Raw genomic sequence first — 16,924 nt, forward strand, 5'->3', positions numbered from 1 at the left:
TCAGTAGATAATGTATTCAATTTTATCATTTCGTTTCAATATCATTTTCTCTCTTCTCTGAGTGGGGAAGATGTTAGAGTTAACATCTAAGCATTAATTTGCATTTACTTAAACGTGCGACCTACTTAGACTTAGCGACAATTGTACCTACATAATCATATTTCAGTGTTCAATATACCGTTCACACATTACGACGTCTTTTCATTATCATACGTCACGCGGCGGTTCGGCACTCACTCTATCAAACTATCAGTTATCAATAAATATCAACCCCGTTGTTGTGGGCATCAATCAACCCCAACACTAATGTTAAGTGTTTCTCACGGCTGTAAGCCAACAAGCAGCTTCTTGCTTTTTACCTACATCTTTCTGCAATTTACATAAAATTCATGCTCATTTAAAATTCCCAATACTGGGTTGGTTGTTACCGACGCTAGGAAACTAAAAAAACTGAAGAAATTATTAATAATAATTACAACTCTATAACTAAACCCCCTAACCCCCAGCGAGAAAGAGCTCCAAATCCACAACACGGACGGCCAGCAACAGACCACCATCCTGCGCGAGGACCTGGCCGGGTTCATATTCGAGTCCAACCGCGGCACAGCCCACTCCTTCACGGCAGAAACCTTCCTGGGCCCGGAGCTGGCGAGTGGATGGACTGATAGGAAGGTGGAGAGCAGCCAGAACAACCAGGCCAGTAGTAGGGCTGGCGGGAAGAGCGAGGCCATGAAGGTTCAGGTGAGATTTGCTGGTTGTTTTTGAAGTGGAGTCAGTAGTAGTAGCTATTACGCTTTCATACCTTCACACGTTCACATATGTTCACATTTGTTTGAATAAATTGAGGATTTGTAGATTTGATAATGTACCTGAATGTAAAGCTACTAATGAAGCTCACCGTATTGACAGCCCACTGAGTCCATCTTAAATAAAAAATTTTGATGCAGCTATTTTGTTTGAATAACTGAACTTTTAATGCAATGACGCGGCATATTTAGTCAAGATGTTTTCTGTTGGTGGTGATGCCACTGATGATGTCATTTGCGTATGAACCCCCAGGTGAGCACCCGCGCGCGCGCCCTCTACTCGCGGCACCTGGCGGGCGCGGCCAGCAGACAGCCGCGCGCGCCCGTGGCCCGCCTGCGCGCCATCCTCGCCGCGCTCGAGGGCACCGCTACGCAGCCGCAGCGTGAGTACATACACGAGTGTGTCTAGTGACATTTCAGAAACTTATAAGCGAACTTAACTTAGGCTGTTTTTAACAGCATGCAGATTTGATCACGCACGCTGAATTTCCCCGCATGCGTTCATACAAGTATTCATAGTTACGCGTGGAATATTCACGCGAGACGCGGGAAAATGGCGTGCCATTCCGCGTGCGTGATGAAATGCGCATGTTGTTAAAAATAGCCTTAGCAGGGTGTCCACTATCTGGAAAGTCAGGGAAAGTCAGGGAAAAGTCAGGGAAGCTATAGGTGGTCAGGGAAAGTCAGTGAAATTGATGGGCCACCTGGAAAGTCAGGGAAAAATGACCTTTTTCTAGCAAAATTGTTAGTACTTTCCTTTAGTAGTAATACTTCTTTTTTACGTGAAATACATAAGTCATAAAATAAAATCTCGTTTAGTTTTGGAATATTTTTGACTGATCCTTACTATTATAATAATTACTTATACAATTAAGTTTTTTTAATCTACGTGATTTAATAAAATATGACAGTTGTAAAAAATAGTAGGAATTCTAAAAGATTAGCTAGATCCCAGACTCAGCTCGTATATATACAGCACGGCTAGTATGGCCATAATAAGACAGCATGTGAAGTGACTGTTTAAATTGAGTCACTTTTTGATATCAGTCTTAAATGTTAGCATAGGGTGTACATGGGACTCATTTTAGTTGTGTGATTGGATATAAGCCACAGTGACACTGAAACTTTTCTGCTCTGTGGAAATATGTATTTCATTCGTTCTTTTTTTTGAAAATCCCTCATTTGTGGCTCTTGTTTGTATTGTCTATGGTTTTTTGACAATTTAAATGTCACCAAACGTCAAATTTGAAGAAAATTTTCGCTGTTTCGTGCGTTCGAGTGAAATATTTTGGTAATATTACCATTGCATTTTTGCATTGCGCTACCCCATGGACTCATATTGGCTCATTAACTACTTTCTTGAGTTTCTTGGACATCGTCACATGAAATAATATACGACCGAGCTTGCTCCCGACCAAACACGATCAGATTCCTTGGGAGTTCTTCGGCAGCTGTCGATGCACCGGCTCCATGAGACGAAGAACAAAACAGCATGCCACCTGACTGATGACCCACCCACCGTTTACCCGGCCCCAGGAGCTAGAAGGCCTTGAGACAAAAGCTCGGGCAGGATCCTGACGGGCGCAAACGAATATCATCTACGATGCTTGTCCCACGGCCTGACTGAATAATATTTATATAATCAATGGAAGGAAAAAACAGTAGGTAAGTGCCAGTACCAGTCACATGTTATTATAATTGGGCACATGCACACAAAACAACTCAAAAAACTTTTTTCACTTGGCAGTACTTGGTCAACTAGGCCATTCATTGGAAGGAAACCCGTACCCCAGCAGTGAGGACGTGATGGGCTATGATGATGAAGATGACAATAGGAGTCATAATCTTAGTTCATAGTATAACTAAAATCTAATGAAACATTTTTGTTTGTTACAGAACATTGAAATTGGCTCGTAGGCAAGACGGAAGATGGTCAAAACCGGTCAGAAAATGATGGCCTAGACACGGTTGGAGAGCTCTTGTTGGCAGAAACCACCTGAAGATGGTCAGATGACATCAGCAACCTTGTGGTGATACAATGAACCGGAGCGGCACCAAACTGAAAAAGTTGAAAAACTTGGCATACATACATACTATGAGACCTATTTGATGACTGATATAAGCCAAGTTCAGACTGATTATTGTGATAGTTGATAACTAAGAATACCTAATATGCTTTTATGGTGTGTGAAATAGTATACTTTTTATAATTTATTAATTAAAAGTTTAATAAATGTTTTACTTACCTAAAGACAATATTATATTTTTATAACCATTTAATTTAGTTGTACATGCTAGCATATCCACTTATTTTTTTATAGTTAGTGTGTTGTTGATAAATACTAAAGCCTGACTAGGGTTTGTCGCTGTGGAGAAAGGATTAGCATCAGTCGCTGACTGCCCGGTGTGCCGGACTTATTAAATGTACAGTTTTTATTATGATTTACATTTCTTGAACTCCACATTTAACATTCAAACTATTCAATTAGCCACTTCATTTTAGTTAGTGTGTTGTGGATAAATAATAAATCCTGACTAGGGTTTGTCGCTGTGGTGAAAGGACAACCAGTGATCATAGCATCAGTCGCTGACTGCCCGGTGTGCCGGACCTATTCAATGTATATGATTTACATTTCGTGAACTCCACATTTAGCATTCAAACTATTCAATTAGCCACTTCATTACCTACATACTTTGACGTGAATAGGCAAACTTAAAGTAACTATATGGGAGACAACTGAAAATCAGTGGTTTGTTCCTAAGGGCAAACATATGCACTGAGTTGCTTCCAAACAAACTAATGTCTATCTATCTAACTTCTTAGCACATGTGAGCGACAGGATTTGAATCCACATTTCTTCCGTGAGGGGCGGGCGCTTACCCGTCTGAGCTAACACCGCTACATATAAGTAATATACTTACCCCCTTATTCATAGAAAAGTTACAATACGTTTTAACTAATATACTGTTTTGTCCCTCTCTGTCAAAGAACAAATTGTTCTTTGTCGGAGAAGGACAAAACAGTTTATTAGTTAAAACGTTCTGTAACTTCTCTATGAATAAGGGGGTTAATGTATAATTTTAGTCAAAAAAGAGGATGTGTGTTTTGATAAATGTTGTTTTTAAAGCATTTTCAACGGTTATTAGAGTCCCGGATCATCCTCCCTATAAGTATTATAGTAATTTTCCTTTCCTGCATCTCTTCTTGTAGAGCAAGGATGAAATTAACAAAAACTAAACAAATAATTATTTGTGTCACATGTTATCACCACCTTCGAACTTGAGTGATATAATGCTACCTAAACAAATGTCAAACTGAGACATGTGTGGATAAATTGGTACACCCATGTTAGGAAATAAGACAAATCTTCCAATCTCGCTGTCAAAATTGTAACTCACATCTTGTAGTGATTATTTCGTGTTGGCCATGTTAGCGTTTGTGAGGACAACTGGTATCACACAATTTGTTGCAACTAGCTGTCATTTATATCTTGTCACCGCCATACTGTGCTACGCGTGCAGGTTGATACAAAAGAGGGTGACTCATCTCACCATTCAAAACAAATTTAGTTTATAGACTTTTAGAAGTTTGTGAAAAAAACGTCATTTTGTTGGTGCAGACGCGCTGCAGCCGCGCTCATTAACTGACTTGGAAAAAAGGAGGAGGTTCTCAATTCGCTAATTATTTTATACGTCAGCGAGATCGCATACGCTGCCTCCGCGCGGCGTCTATTAATCAATAATCTATTTTTTAACTAATTTAGCAGAGCAAAAATTTATTCTATTTTGTACTACATGTTTAATCAAAGTTCATAAAACACAACTAAGTAACAACTTTGTCAGGCAGGAGAGAGCCATACAAAAAATGGTTCTGTTTCAATTTCTATTTAGGTTTCAATTTCTACTTTTATGGTAGGTAATCAGTCAAATTTTGGTCAGACTATTAAACTAAGCAGTACAGCAACTTGGACTAAGGAAACTGCAAGGCGGATGCGGATGATGATTTTTTTCGGAAATTTTCAATACTCACAATACAAAAGTTGTTTAGAATGACCTCCTAAGGCTCAAGAGGGAACCTCGAGAAATAGGTATTTAGGAAAACGTTTGCTATCGTTTGTGCTCTCATGCCCTGGGGCTCGGGTGCTATAGAGATAAATGTAGCACGTGATAAACATAGGTACTTTCCTTGATAAAATTTCAGGGGAAATCGTATCACCAAGTAAATATCAACAATTCTTTTTGATTTTGATGTCAATCGTTTCAGCGTAATATATTCTAGAAGGTATGTTTCGCCTTTAACAAATACATCGTTTTTGTTTAACAACGGCATGATTCGGCGCAGTTTTGATCACAAAAATTGCGTTGCTTGATGCTTGAGGTGCCTATAAGTTTGAATCTATAGCAAATTTAGAGAACAGAAATAACTATAAACCTAGTAATTTATTGTGTCGTTAATATCCTAAAAAATCATGGAGATTGGATAATATTTAGAAGTAGAACAACGTTAGTGCGTGTTAAGTGCTTTACTTTTCTATTAATATACCATTTTTGCCGACCCTGTATACATATTTTACGCAGTCAACTTATAATAAGTGTGAAACAAATGAATGTAAAACTTTGAAATCAAGATTTTGTCTTCAAATTACTTAAATTTGGTTTATATGTTGATATTTGGTCAGGGAAATTTTCTAAAACGGTCAGGGAAAGTCAGGGAAAAGTCAGGGAATTTTTTGGAGCATTCCGAGTGGACACCCTGCTTAGTACGAGGCGAAAGACGCGCTAAAAAAACGTGACAAAAATATTGGTAGGTACGCGCTCGGTCTTGAGGGAGCCATGCGAGTTACGGCTTGCGTCCCGTGCTAGATATCTATGTTGGAGAAGGTTAAGCATTTCATAGGAAGAAATAACAAAAAAATGCCTTTAAAGGCTGAAGGAATAAGTCAACGCCCAGAACACCCTTTCTCGATTTTTACGAAGTTTGGTAGCGACATACAGGCTGATTCTTGAAAACTTTTCGTACAGTTCGACTATGAGCCCTAAGCACATAACTCTCTCCTGTTAAGAAGACGTTATTATTATTCCCTTTACCTCTACAATAAACTAACAACAACAATAACCTCCACAGCGGACTGGCAGAAGACATTAACGGACTCACTGGTGGAACTATCGGAGTTGCTGTGCGGAGAGGAGGTACTGTCGGCGTACGAGCTGCAGTCGTCCGGCCTGGCGCCCTCGCTGCTGACGCTACTGTCCGAGCAACCCACTGGTATGTTGAGAGTAGAGATGCCACGAATATTCGGCAACTATTCGGTATTCGGCCTATTCGGCCAGTTTTTTCAGTATTCGGTATTCGGCCGAATAGTGCGTACTATTCGGGCCGAATACCGAATAGTAAATCATGTAAAAAATTACTTGTTATTTTAATCAAAATTGTGTATTTATTTCCAAATCACAACATTTTAGTACTTAAAATTAATCAGTAGTAAGTTGTGCTGGATAAAAACGAGCATTTCAGCATTTTTGGTACCCCACGATTGCGCTTTTCATTGTAACCATCCTCAGAAAATAACCTCTCACTATAAACGCTACTTCCAGGTGAAGAAAGATAAGTTTTTGCAAATTTGAAAAGGTTCGGGTATTGTTTTTTGTGTGCTAACCACCACATGTAAGGATCGGCCATCCGATCTAGGCGAACTATTATCAAATAAAAATTCAACTCGTTTGCCACAGCATTCTGCCTCCGAATAATTAGCATTTCTCATATAATCTGTAGCGACTTCTTCAAAGCAGTTCCAGGAACAAAAAAAACAGGTTGTAGCGCCGAATATTCGGCGGCCGAATATTCGGCGCTTCGGCCGGCAGCGTCGCCGAATATTCGGTATTCGGTATTCGGCCAATTCACTATTCGTGGCAACACTAGTTGAGAGAATTTGTAGTAGTAGTAGAATTTTTGAAATCCGTCCATAAATTGCAAAGTTATTTGATATTTTATTGGGCTTGGTTTTAAAACGCGCGCTTCCTGCCCGTGGATATCGATGACGTCATAGGACTGAATCCGCGCGCGATCACAGTAGTCCGTAAGGTCTGAAATCGCGCGCGGATTCAGTCCTATGACGTCACGTGCTCACGGCTGGTACTGGCAAGCGTTTTTTGAACTGCTACAGTTAAATCGGTTTATTTTCGTCATTTCTTGTCCGATATTTCTTTCATCATAAGGGCATGGTTTTTTACTGCCATCGATCTAAATACTTAACAAAATCGTGACTGATCCTTATTCACGGAACTTACACCTGTTAACGTACTTCCACTTCACACCACTTCACTGTGTACCACCACCAGACTAACCTAAACCTTCCCCCACAGACACCCCGGCCCAGTACGCCGAGCGCATCCAAACCATCCGCGCCTGGGCGTCATCCAGCGACTGCCACCCGGCGGAGCTGGCGCGGCGGCTGGTGGCGGTGCTGGAGGGCGTGGAGCGCCTGCCCGTGGTGGCGGGCGGCGGCGGGGCGGGCGCGCCGCACAAGCCGCCCGCCCTCACGAGGCGGCTCAGGTACCGCCGAAATGAAAATTGTAGCGAATAAGCCACCCGTCCCGGCTTCGCACGAGTGCAATGCTGTTGCTAAATACATTACAAAAAAACCTTGCTCTTGAATCACTATCTAGTATTCAAATCGAATCAGAATCTTTCGCCTAGTTTTAAAGATTGACGCGTACAGAGGCACAGAGAAACTGACTGATGACTAACTGAGAAACGTCAGTAACTCCATGTAAATTTATGGCATAAATCAAGATTTAACACTAAATCTATATTTAATATGTATGTGCAAGTGACCCTAAAAGGCTTCAAATACAGATAACATCACGTGACGTGACGTATCAGAACGTGTAACCAGGTACTACTGCATCTGAAACCTATGATGAAAATGTTTTATTCTTGGAAGTCTGTAAAAATATACTGACCACCTACTCACATTCAATTGCTAACAGATCCATTCTCCCCGCAGACTGCACGTGGAGCGCGCGCCGGACGACGTCACCACCAACCCCGAGAAGAGCACGCCGCGCAACCTCAAGGTCAGTTCTCTACAGCCGGGTTTAAAGCCGAGCGTCCACTTTTTCATACATAGTGCATGGTTTTCATAGTGCATGAGTTTCATGGTGCACGGTGGACGCACATGTATGAAAAACTGGCTCAACTATGCGAACTACCTTAGTTTAGCCGCCCGAGAGGAGAGACGCGGTCTCTATTATACAGTATCGCGAACTCATTTGGGACCAAAGGATCGAAGTGATTTGCATCAACTTTATGATAAAAGTTGAAAAAAAAATATAAAAAGAGACGAGTTTGCTATTCATCATACACATTCTAGACACCGAATAAGCGATTTTTCTATATTTATGTATTTTTGTTATTTTAATTCAATCGTTTTCAGGTGGAAGCGTTGACCACAGTGCGTCAGCTGGAGCGGTTCCTGGCCAAGTCCGTGGCGCGGCAGTGGTACGACCTGCCGCGCGGCACCTTCACCTTCCTCAACAAGATCACCAGCGACGCGCCGCTCACATTCACCTACGACGTGAGTTGTATTATTGTTACTTTATGGGTAGTATTGTATAACAGTCTCAGGGATTGGCTAAGTATAATGTAAACCAACGGAACGGCGCGGTTAAATCCGTTCCATACGTTCGATGAACATTTACGGCCAGAGCATACGCATAGAGAAAGGTACTTGCGTTATTCCAAAGGGCCCCTTGGCCCTCACACATCGTATGGTCGTATTCAGAAAGAAAGTACTTTACTACGGACATTTTGCCTTATCAGCGCTGGTTCGGCAACGTAAGGAAAAGTAGTTACGCTTATAAGTTTCCAGTATTCTTTCTGTATGCGACCTAAGGCAGAGGCTCAGGCCACGGTCCGTCTGCCGGAGCGGTTCCTGGCCAAGTCCGTGGCGCGGCAGTGGTACGACCTGCCGCGCGGCACCTTCGCCTTCCTCAACAAGATCACCAGCGACGCGCCGCTCACCTTCACCTACGATGTGAGTTGTATTGCTGTCGTATTTTAAACCAGTCTCAGGGATATGTGCGCGAGTGTTGAACGTTTCTTTCGCAGCGCTGTTGATTGGCTAAGTATGATATAAACCAACGGAGCGGCGCGGTTGAATCCGTTCGATATGTTTGATTAAGGGACTTGCATTCAAAACTGGTCCCTCGGCCCTCGCACATCGTATGGCCGTATTCAGAAAGAAAGCCCATAACTTATAAGCACGTATTTAACTACGGATGTTTTGCCTTATCAGCGCTGGTTCGGCAACGTAAAGAAAAGTAGTTACGCTTATACGTTTCCAGTATTCTTTCTGTATGCGACCTAAGGCAGAGGCTCAGGCCACGGTCCGTCTGCCGGAGCGGTTCCTGGCCAAGTCGGTGGCGCGGCAGTGGTACGACCTGCCGCGCGGCACCTTCGCCTTCCTCAACAAGATCACGATGTGAGTTGTGTTACTGTTACTTAATGGATCGTATTTTAAACCAATCTCATGGGTATGTACGCGAGTGTTGAGCGAGTTCCTTCCGCAGCGCTGTTGATTGGTTTAGTGTCTTGCGTAATTCCAACTGGCCCCTCGGTCCCTATACAACATATTAATAATATATTAATTAAGAAGAAGGAGGTCCTCGTTCTTAATTCCAAGATTCCTCAATAACAATAACTTACGTTTACGTATGAAGTGATTGCGATTGATATAGAACTAGGTATTTAAGTCGGCCACTATATTTAGCGGGAATCCGCGCGGCTTTCCAATTTCTATTGTCTTTCGAATTATAATCGAACCATCTAAGTATGATGATGATGGATTCGCTGGATGGCTATATTAAATGTGTATTCGCATTTAATTATCGCAAGTATTAAAACGAAACCTTCACCCCCCAGCACGACTTCGACGAGAACGGCGTGATCTACTTCATCGGCAGCAACGCGGGCGCGGCGCCGTGGGTCAACCCGGGCGCGCACGGGCTGCTCAGCGTGTGGTCCTCGGACGGCCGCCAGATGCCCTACGGACGGCCCGAGGACGTGCTCTCCAGGTATCAATAAATATAAATATGTGGAGACATCTCACACAAGGCCATTGGACCTGAAGCTAGGCAGAGCCTGTGTTATGGGTATCGGACTGCTGATATATCTACACAAATACAACATATACTACACCAGTCGGCCGTATTATATATCTACATTAGTGCGTCAGGACATCAGGGAGGGGTCTCTCAGCACCCCGAGGCGACTCTCCTTGTGAGTACTGTGGCTATACACTGCAGCGGCTATGCTCCATGGATCCCTACGGACGGCCCGAGGACATTCTCTCCAGGTAACACCAGTGTGTCTGAATGAGAACGGCGTGATCTACTTCATCGGCAGCAACGCGGGCGCGGCGCCGTGGGTCAACCCGGGCGCGCACGGGCTGCTCAGCGTGTGGTCCTCGGACGGCCGCCAGATGCCCTACGGACGGCCCGAGGACGTGCTCTCCAGGTATCAATAAATATAAATATGTGGAGACATCTCACACAAGGCCATTGGACCTGAAGCTAGGCAGAGCCTGTGTTATGGGTATCGGACTGCTGATATATCTACACAAATACAACATATACTACACCAGTCGGCCGTATTATATATCTACATTAGTGCGTCAGGATATCAGGGAGGGGTCTCTCAGCACCCCGAGGCGACTCTCCTTGTGAGTACTGTGGCTATACACTGCAGCGGCTATGCTCCATGGATCCCTACGGACGGCCCGAGGACATTCTCTCCAGGTAACACCAGTGTGTCTGAATGAGAACGGCGTGATCTACTTCATCGGCAGCAACGCGGGCGCGGCGCCGTGGGTCAACCCGGGCGCGCACGGGCTGCTCAGCGTGTGGTCCTCGGACGGCCGCCAGATGCCCTACGGACGGCCCGAGGATGTGCTCTCCAGGTATCAATTAATATAAATATGTGGAGACCTCTCAAGGCCATTGGACCCCAAGCTAGGCGGAGCCTGTGTTATGGGTATCGGACAGCTGATATATCTACACAAATACATAGATAAATACATATACTACACCTGTCGGCCGAATTATGTATCTACATTAGTGCGTCAGGACATCAGGGTCTCAACACCCCGAGGCGACTCTCCTTCTGAGTACTGTGGCTATACGCTGTAGCGTTTTGGAACAGTTAGAGCAAGAGCACACGGTGCGTTGCGGCGCCGCACCGCAGAGATTTCGCCGTGTCAGTGGGCACACGAGCGGTGCGGCGCCGCAACGTTGTTATGACGCAGCGGCGCCGTAGCAGCATTGGACAGCAGTGTCCTTCCTTGTGACGCAACACAACGGAGCGAACTGACTCTTCAATTTAATCTCCTTCCAACTAAAGCCACTAACACCCACATCCACTCCCTCAGGTCGCCGGAACCGCTCAACGTGCACACCAACGACGACCGGCGCGCGTTCATAGCCATGGACCTGGGGCTGCAGCTGGTGCCCTCGGCCTACACGCTGCGCCACGCGCGCGGCTACGGACGCTCCGCGCTCAGGAACTGGCTGTTCCAGGTGTGTAGTATGTAGTACTAGTTCATAGCCATGGACCTGGGGCTGCAGCTGAAGAAATAATAAGAATATTAGTTGACACCATTGAGCAGACACATTTATGCTCGTCCATATATTCGTGGCAAATTGGTGACCCCGACGTGATTAAATGATTATTTGTTACGTAATCCCAACTGACTTTTTATATTTTATGTATTTTATATTAGTGCAATAAATAATCAAACAAAATTAATAAACTGACCCCCCTATTCCCCCCCAGATGTCAGCAGACGGCGTGACCTGGTCCACGCTGCTCTCGCACTCGGACGACCGCGCGCTCTCCGAGCCCGGCTCCACATCAACTTGGAGAATCAGAGCTGACGCCCCCTACAGATACGTGAGGATCCAGCAGAACGGGAAGAATGCCAGCGGACAGAGCCATTACCTGTCGCTGTCTGGGTTCGAGATTTATGGCACGGTGAGTGAACAGAGTGAACCTCCAGTAGTGGAACCCCTCATCCCCCCCAGATGTCGGCAGACGGCGTGACCTGCTACCGTACCACCACCGACAAATTGGCAACATCGCTTACTTGTCAAACAACTGTCAGATCCATATAAGTTACTTCAGATTTGAAAATTAAGCGAGGCTGCTCGAATTGTCGATCGCTAATGTTCAGTGGTGGTAACCCCCCTGGTCCACCCTGCTCTCGCACTCGGACGACCGCGTGCTCTCCGAGCCCGGCTCCACGTCAACTTGGAGAATCAGAGCTGATGCGCCCTACAGATATGTGAGGATCCAGCAGAACGGGAAGAATGCTTCCGGACAGAGCCATTATCTGTCGCTGTCTGGGTTCGAGATTTATGGCACGGTGAGTGGATATAAGAGTAGGTGGTTAGAACAGTTCCGTAATGCATGAAAGACTGGGGGTACACAAAAAGAGGAGAGGATAAAAAGGTTCCACTCGTTCAACTCGATCGAAAGGTTCGACTCTCATTGTGACTCGAGAGCCACGTACTGGAACTTAGCCCCCTCTGAATAGAATAGAATAGAATAGAGGACCAAATGCTCGCCTACTTATCTACTGTACAATATACGCCCCTTCCGTTTCGCCAGTTAAAAAGTGCCTTACGGTGACGGTCTAATCTTTTAATTATGATTTTGAATCCTAGTCATCGACATACTAATAAAAAGTCTACAAACCAGTAGAGCGATCCGGAAAAAACGGAGCACATTCTATTCGATAGTCTATTCGAAAGTGCTGTCAACCTGTCAACAACAAAATAGCGGTGTATTGCGGTGTACAGATTTGCGAAAGTTTGACAGCTATCATTCCATAGGTCATTGTCAGAATAATATTATGTACTCTGTGGTCATTCTTTTCGAAACTCATTCGAAAGGTAAAAAGTTTTCGAAAGTGCTGTCCAGATGACAATAGTCGCACTCGCATTCGATTCTATTCGTTAGCTCGAATTTTCATGATACGGGTACAGAAGGTTATACGTGGTGTGTCGACGTACAACGGAAACTAATCTTAATCTTCTCAACACTAAGATAACCAGGCAATTAACCAAGAACTTATTTAATAAATGACTACTTGAACATGGATTCTTACTATTAAACTAAGTATCTATCGCCGAATGGTGTAGTGGTTAGTGAGCCTGACTGCTATGCCCCTGGTTCGATTCCTGGCGGAGCCAGATATTTGTTTAATCACAGATATTTGTACTCGGGTCTTGGAGTATTTATAAATAATATGTATCTATACCTATTATATGTATTTTGGGTAGCCAGATGTCCGATACCCATATTACAGGCTCTGCCTAGTTTGGGGTCGGATGGCCGTGTGTTAGATATCCCCACACATATTACATATTATTATCTCCCCCCCAGGTGACAGCGGCATGCGAGCCCTCCCCCCGCCCCTCCTCAGGGCGCGCGCGGCGCGTGGGGCGGGCGCGCGGGGCGTGCGCGGGCGCGCGGGTGGTGCGCGGGCCCGACTGGAAGTGGCGCGAGCAGGACGGGCCGCCGCCCGCGCGGGGTACCTTGACCAGCGACTTGCATAATGGATGGGTTGATGTTAGGTAAGACTATGTAAAAACCCGAGCTGCGACTTCCCGGGCCCAGGTGGCCATAATGATAGCCGACCTACGATACTAGATGGCACCTGAAGAAGAAGAATCTAAAAACCGTGGAAGAAACATTTAAACTAGCCAAGAATAGAGAGCGCTGCAAAGAGCTGAAGAACCTCCAATGATGGAGAGGCACTACAAGAAGAAGAGTATGTAGATTAGATACTTTCTCAACGAGACGTTATAATAGACTTGTTTGGCTCCTGCCAACTGATAGATAACATACTTCCACCATTAGAACGCTACAATAATACTCCCTGAGTGGGCTTATAATATTGCCTCGCGACACCGTGGGGCGGGCGCGCGGGGCGTGCGCGGGCGCGCGGGTGGTGCGCGGGCCCGACTGGAAGTGGCGCGAGCAGGACGGGCCGCCGCCCGCGCGGGGCACCTTGACCAGCGACCTGCATAATGGATGGGTTGATGTTAGGTAAGGATACTTACCCCCCATTGCCACAAGATGACACTGCCAGTGTAGTGGCAGAACATTTTATATGAAGCTGTTCACACGTGTCCGACACCGACTGACTGACATATAAAATGCACATCAGATCAAAAATCGGATCTACTTTCTAAACGATACATTATGCTAGACTTGTTGGGCTGTGCCAACCGATAGATACATTCAGACATAGAGACATTCTTTCATCTTTGGAATTCTATAATAATACTTCCTGAGCCGGGGTATTAGGTAAGAGTATGGGTAGTTATTCATCGTGAAGTCATATATGGTGCATCAAGAACAACTGCTGACTTATCTGCAGTGTATCAGAGGAGTCTTCTCACGTGATATATCAACTATAAATTATACACGTCCCATGCACCCTGAATAGTCTAGCTACTGACAATTGACTGGCGTATTCTCTCTCCACGGTAATTTACTCCAGCTATGTTTGACATCGCTTTAATGTTAGGTGAAGTAAACCTATTCATCGATACTCCGACATAATATAAGCATAGAAAATAATATAAATGTAGAGGTGAGGTGAGTTTAGACTACAACATTTTGTCGAGCATTTATGTGTTTATGTTACGTTCTTACGAAAGGTACAATACATAATTGACAACATTTCAAATAAAATGCTCACCGATTTTATTTTATTTTCGACGAGATATCACAAATTTAGATGACCCGTATTTTTTTTTTCTTAATATTTCTATGTTTTAATATATTTTTTTGATTTCAAAGTTCAAAATATTTTTAGTATGAGTGACGTCACGTCGAGGCTTGGGATAAAAATATTTTCGTTGCCTGCCTAACCTAAAAAAAAAAGTTGGATGACATAAACTTGACACTGAGCTTGACATGAACAAGGACCAATCAGCTTCAACTTCAACTTTATTTTGTGGCAAGGACCAATCACGAACTTCCGTCATTGACAAGGACACATAAAAGTGACAGACATTTGAGTGATGTTTGTTTTTTTTTGTTCATGTTTTAGAAGTAAAAGCGCGTTTAATTATTATGCCACATCGTGATGTCACGAATGATAATTTAGATTTTTATGTTTTTCTCTGAAATAAATCAATAGAAAAATCGGAAACAATTTTTTTTGTGAATATTAGGGCCATATCTCTAAATGGTTTTCGAATTTCAACTGTATAAAATTTTGAAATGTTGTCAATTGTGAGAAGGCGGCTCGTTGTTCCGTTACAAGTAAATGTTGCAATTGGAAGACCCCAATAATAATGACTGAGCAAAGGAATAATAATAACAAAATATTGTATTTTCAATTCTCAACAACAAAGCTTTTATTCCGCAGGTGGGACCACGGCGGGCGCAACTCGTACCGCATGGGCGCCGAGGGCAAGTTCGACCTGAAGGTGATCAGCTCGCGCAAGAGCCACAGCACGCCCAGCCTGCCCTCCGCCACGGGGCAGGACCTGCAGGTACAGTGCTGTTCACGTCACTTGACCATTACCCGGAACTAGTTCCCGTTGAAAAGTCGGCCCAGGAGGGTCAGGAGTTACTTCCCTATGTTCTTCTTCAGATGCAAAGCGCTCTTATCTATACCTAAAGATAAGCGCTAGAAAAGCGAGATAACGAAAAAATACATCGAAGCGTAGCGTTTCACATACACATGGTATAAAAATAGTTTTGTTTCTAACTTGATTGAATCGAGGTAGCTTCTTCCACTACGCGTCTTTCAAGTGACGCGACTGCGACGCAACCCTTGGTCGCATACATTTGACGAGTCAACAACGCGTCGAAGACACGTTTTTATAGGAGATCATGGGCTGCGTCGCAGTTGTGTCGCTTGAGAGTCGCGTAGTGGGAGAAGGGGCGTTAAATACCATCCTACTTTTAGTAACACCTACTACTGCGTTTCCCAGGTATCCGTAGCATCCACGGAACAAGCTTCGTCCGCCGACAACATCTCAGCTGAAGAGATGGCCAGCAACATGACTCGCTCGCGACCCGCGCACGCCGGCGACCTGTCTGCCATTAACAACTCTACGCATCATATTAATATGGGTTAGTTTGTTTTCAGTGTGTACAAGAGTTGTGTAACCGTGAGCTACCATATTCGTGATTTATTGCCATAATTTTTTTGCATAATGAGCTGTCAAAATAATTCCAGGACATCTAACGGCATTTAACATTGAGTATGAATCCCGAGTCCGCGTTGTTCTATGGCATTTAGCTAACAATAATATGTACTTCAAATTTAATCTAAACAAACGATTATTTGTTTAGATTGAGGAGTATTATTTACGTCGATGAACTCGTATAGTGCATATGCCATTTCGTTTATCAATCTCATGCACACTGCACAGTGAATACAACTTTCTTGGCCTTTTTGCGATGTGAGAGTCATCTTTTACGGCTTTTTTCCTCAGTTTGAACAATTCCTGTTTCCTTACAGATCTAACAACAATAGTGGAATCGCTCACCCTGGGCGCTGAAGGCAACAACTGCCTCGAGCTAGGCAACAACATGGACATGGGCCCCGCCAGCATCACCGACATCACCAAGCCGTACCCGGCCAAGCAGCCGCTGCCCGAGACCAGCGAGCAGGAGGTGAGATATACAGGGTGTTGCAACAACTGCATATGGGTCCTGGGGCTAATGAACTGTGAGGTGAGAGCTTGGTAAAAGTTTTTTACTGTTCGAACAGTGAACATTTTACTTGGATTGTATGGGGCTGATGTGGCGAACGAGCGAGTCTTTCGCCATTATCCCGGACTTCCCACGGAAACACTTTTAAGGCTGCCTAAGGGAGCAGAGAAGTGTACGAGGTATAAATTTACCAATGAATTAATCAATCAAGCTACCCCGCTCCGCTCTGGTGAACAGGTAGTCTAAAGCTCCCGGCACACTTACGTGTCGTTTCGTGTTGTGACGCGCCATAAGAAATCGGTTTCATATATTTCGCATATTGTATCGCGATACGACACGATATGCAAATAGGTCTCACCATATTAAATGTATGAAACCG

The 16,924-nt window shown here is 44.3% G+C and overlaps 1 protein-coding gene and 1 long non-coding RNA gene across 2 annotated transcripts in view; both read left to right on the forward strand.

Moving 5' to 3' along the window:
- LOC125488511 (E3 ubiquitin-protein ligase Ufd4-like) overlaps positions 1–16,924 on the forward strand; it is a 54,837-nt gene that overhangs the window by 36,496 nt on the left and 1,417 nt on the right. Inside the window, exons 17-32 of the mRNA XM_048624487.1 lie at positions 507–741; positions 1,060–1,189; positions 5,932–6,072; positions 7,170–7,359; positions 7,814–7,883; positions 8,243–8,307; positions 8,767–8,842; positions 9,730–9,741; positions 10,184–10,323; positions 11,234–11,381; positions 11,638–11,835; positions 13,249–13,341; positions 13,817–13,914; positions 15,248–15,374; positions 15,819–15,960; positions 16,352–16,506. Of these exons, the coding sequence (XP_048480444.1) occupies positions 507–741; positions 1,060–1,189; positions 5,932–6,072; positions 7,170–7,359; positions 7,814–7,883; positions 8,243–8,307; positions 8,767–8,842; positions 9,730–9,741; positions 10,184–10,323; positions 11,234–11,381; positions 11,638–11,835; positions 13,249–13,341; positions 13,817–13,914; positions 15,248–15,374; positions 15,819–15,960; positions 16,352–16,506 (2,020 nt within the window). The remainder of the gene's footprint in view (positions 1–506; positions 742–1,059; positions 1,190–5,931; positions 6,073–7,169; positions 7,360–7,813; positions 7,884–8,242; positions 8,308–8,766; positions 8,843–9,729; positions 9,742–10,183; positions 10,324–11,233; positions 11,382–11,637; positions 11,836–13,248; positions 13,342–13,816; positions 13,915–15,247; positions 15,375–15,818; positions 15,961–16,351; positions 16,507–16,924) is intronic.
- Positions 1,781–3,059, forward strand: LOC125489275. Its single transcript, XR_007266852.1, has 2 exons — positions 1,781–2,471; positions 2,703–3,059. It is a non-coding gene; the product is annotated as an uncharacterized LOC125489275 (long non-coding RNA).

The sequence above is a fragment of the Plutella xylostella genome, chromosome 12 (assembly GCF_932276165.1).
Source record: "Plutella xylostella chromosome 12, ilPluXylo3.1, whole genome shotgun sequence".
In the NCBI taxonomy this organism is placed as follows: domain Eukaryota; kingdom Metazoa; phylum Arthropoda; class Insecta; order Lepidoptera; family Plutellidae; genus Plutella; species Plutella xylostella.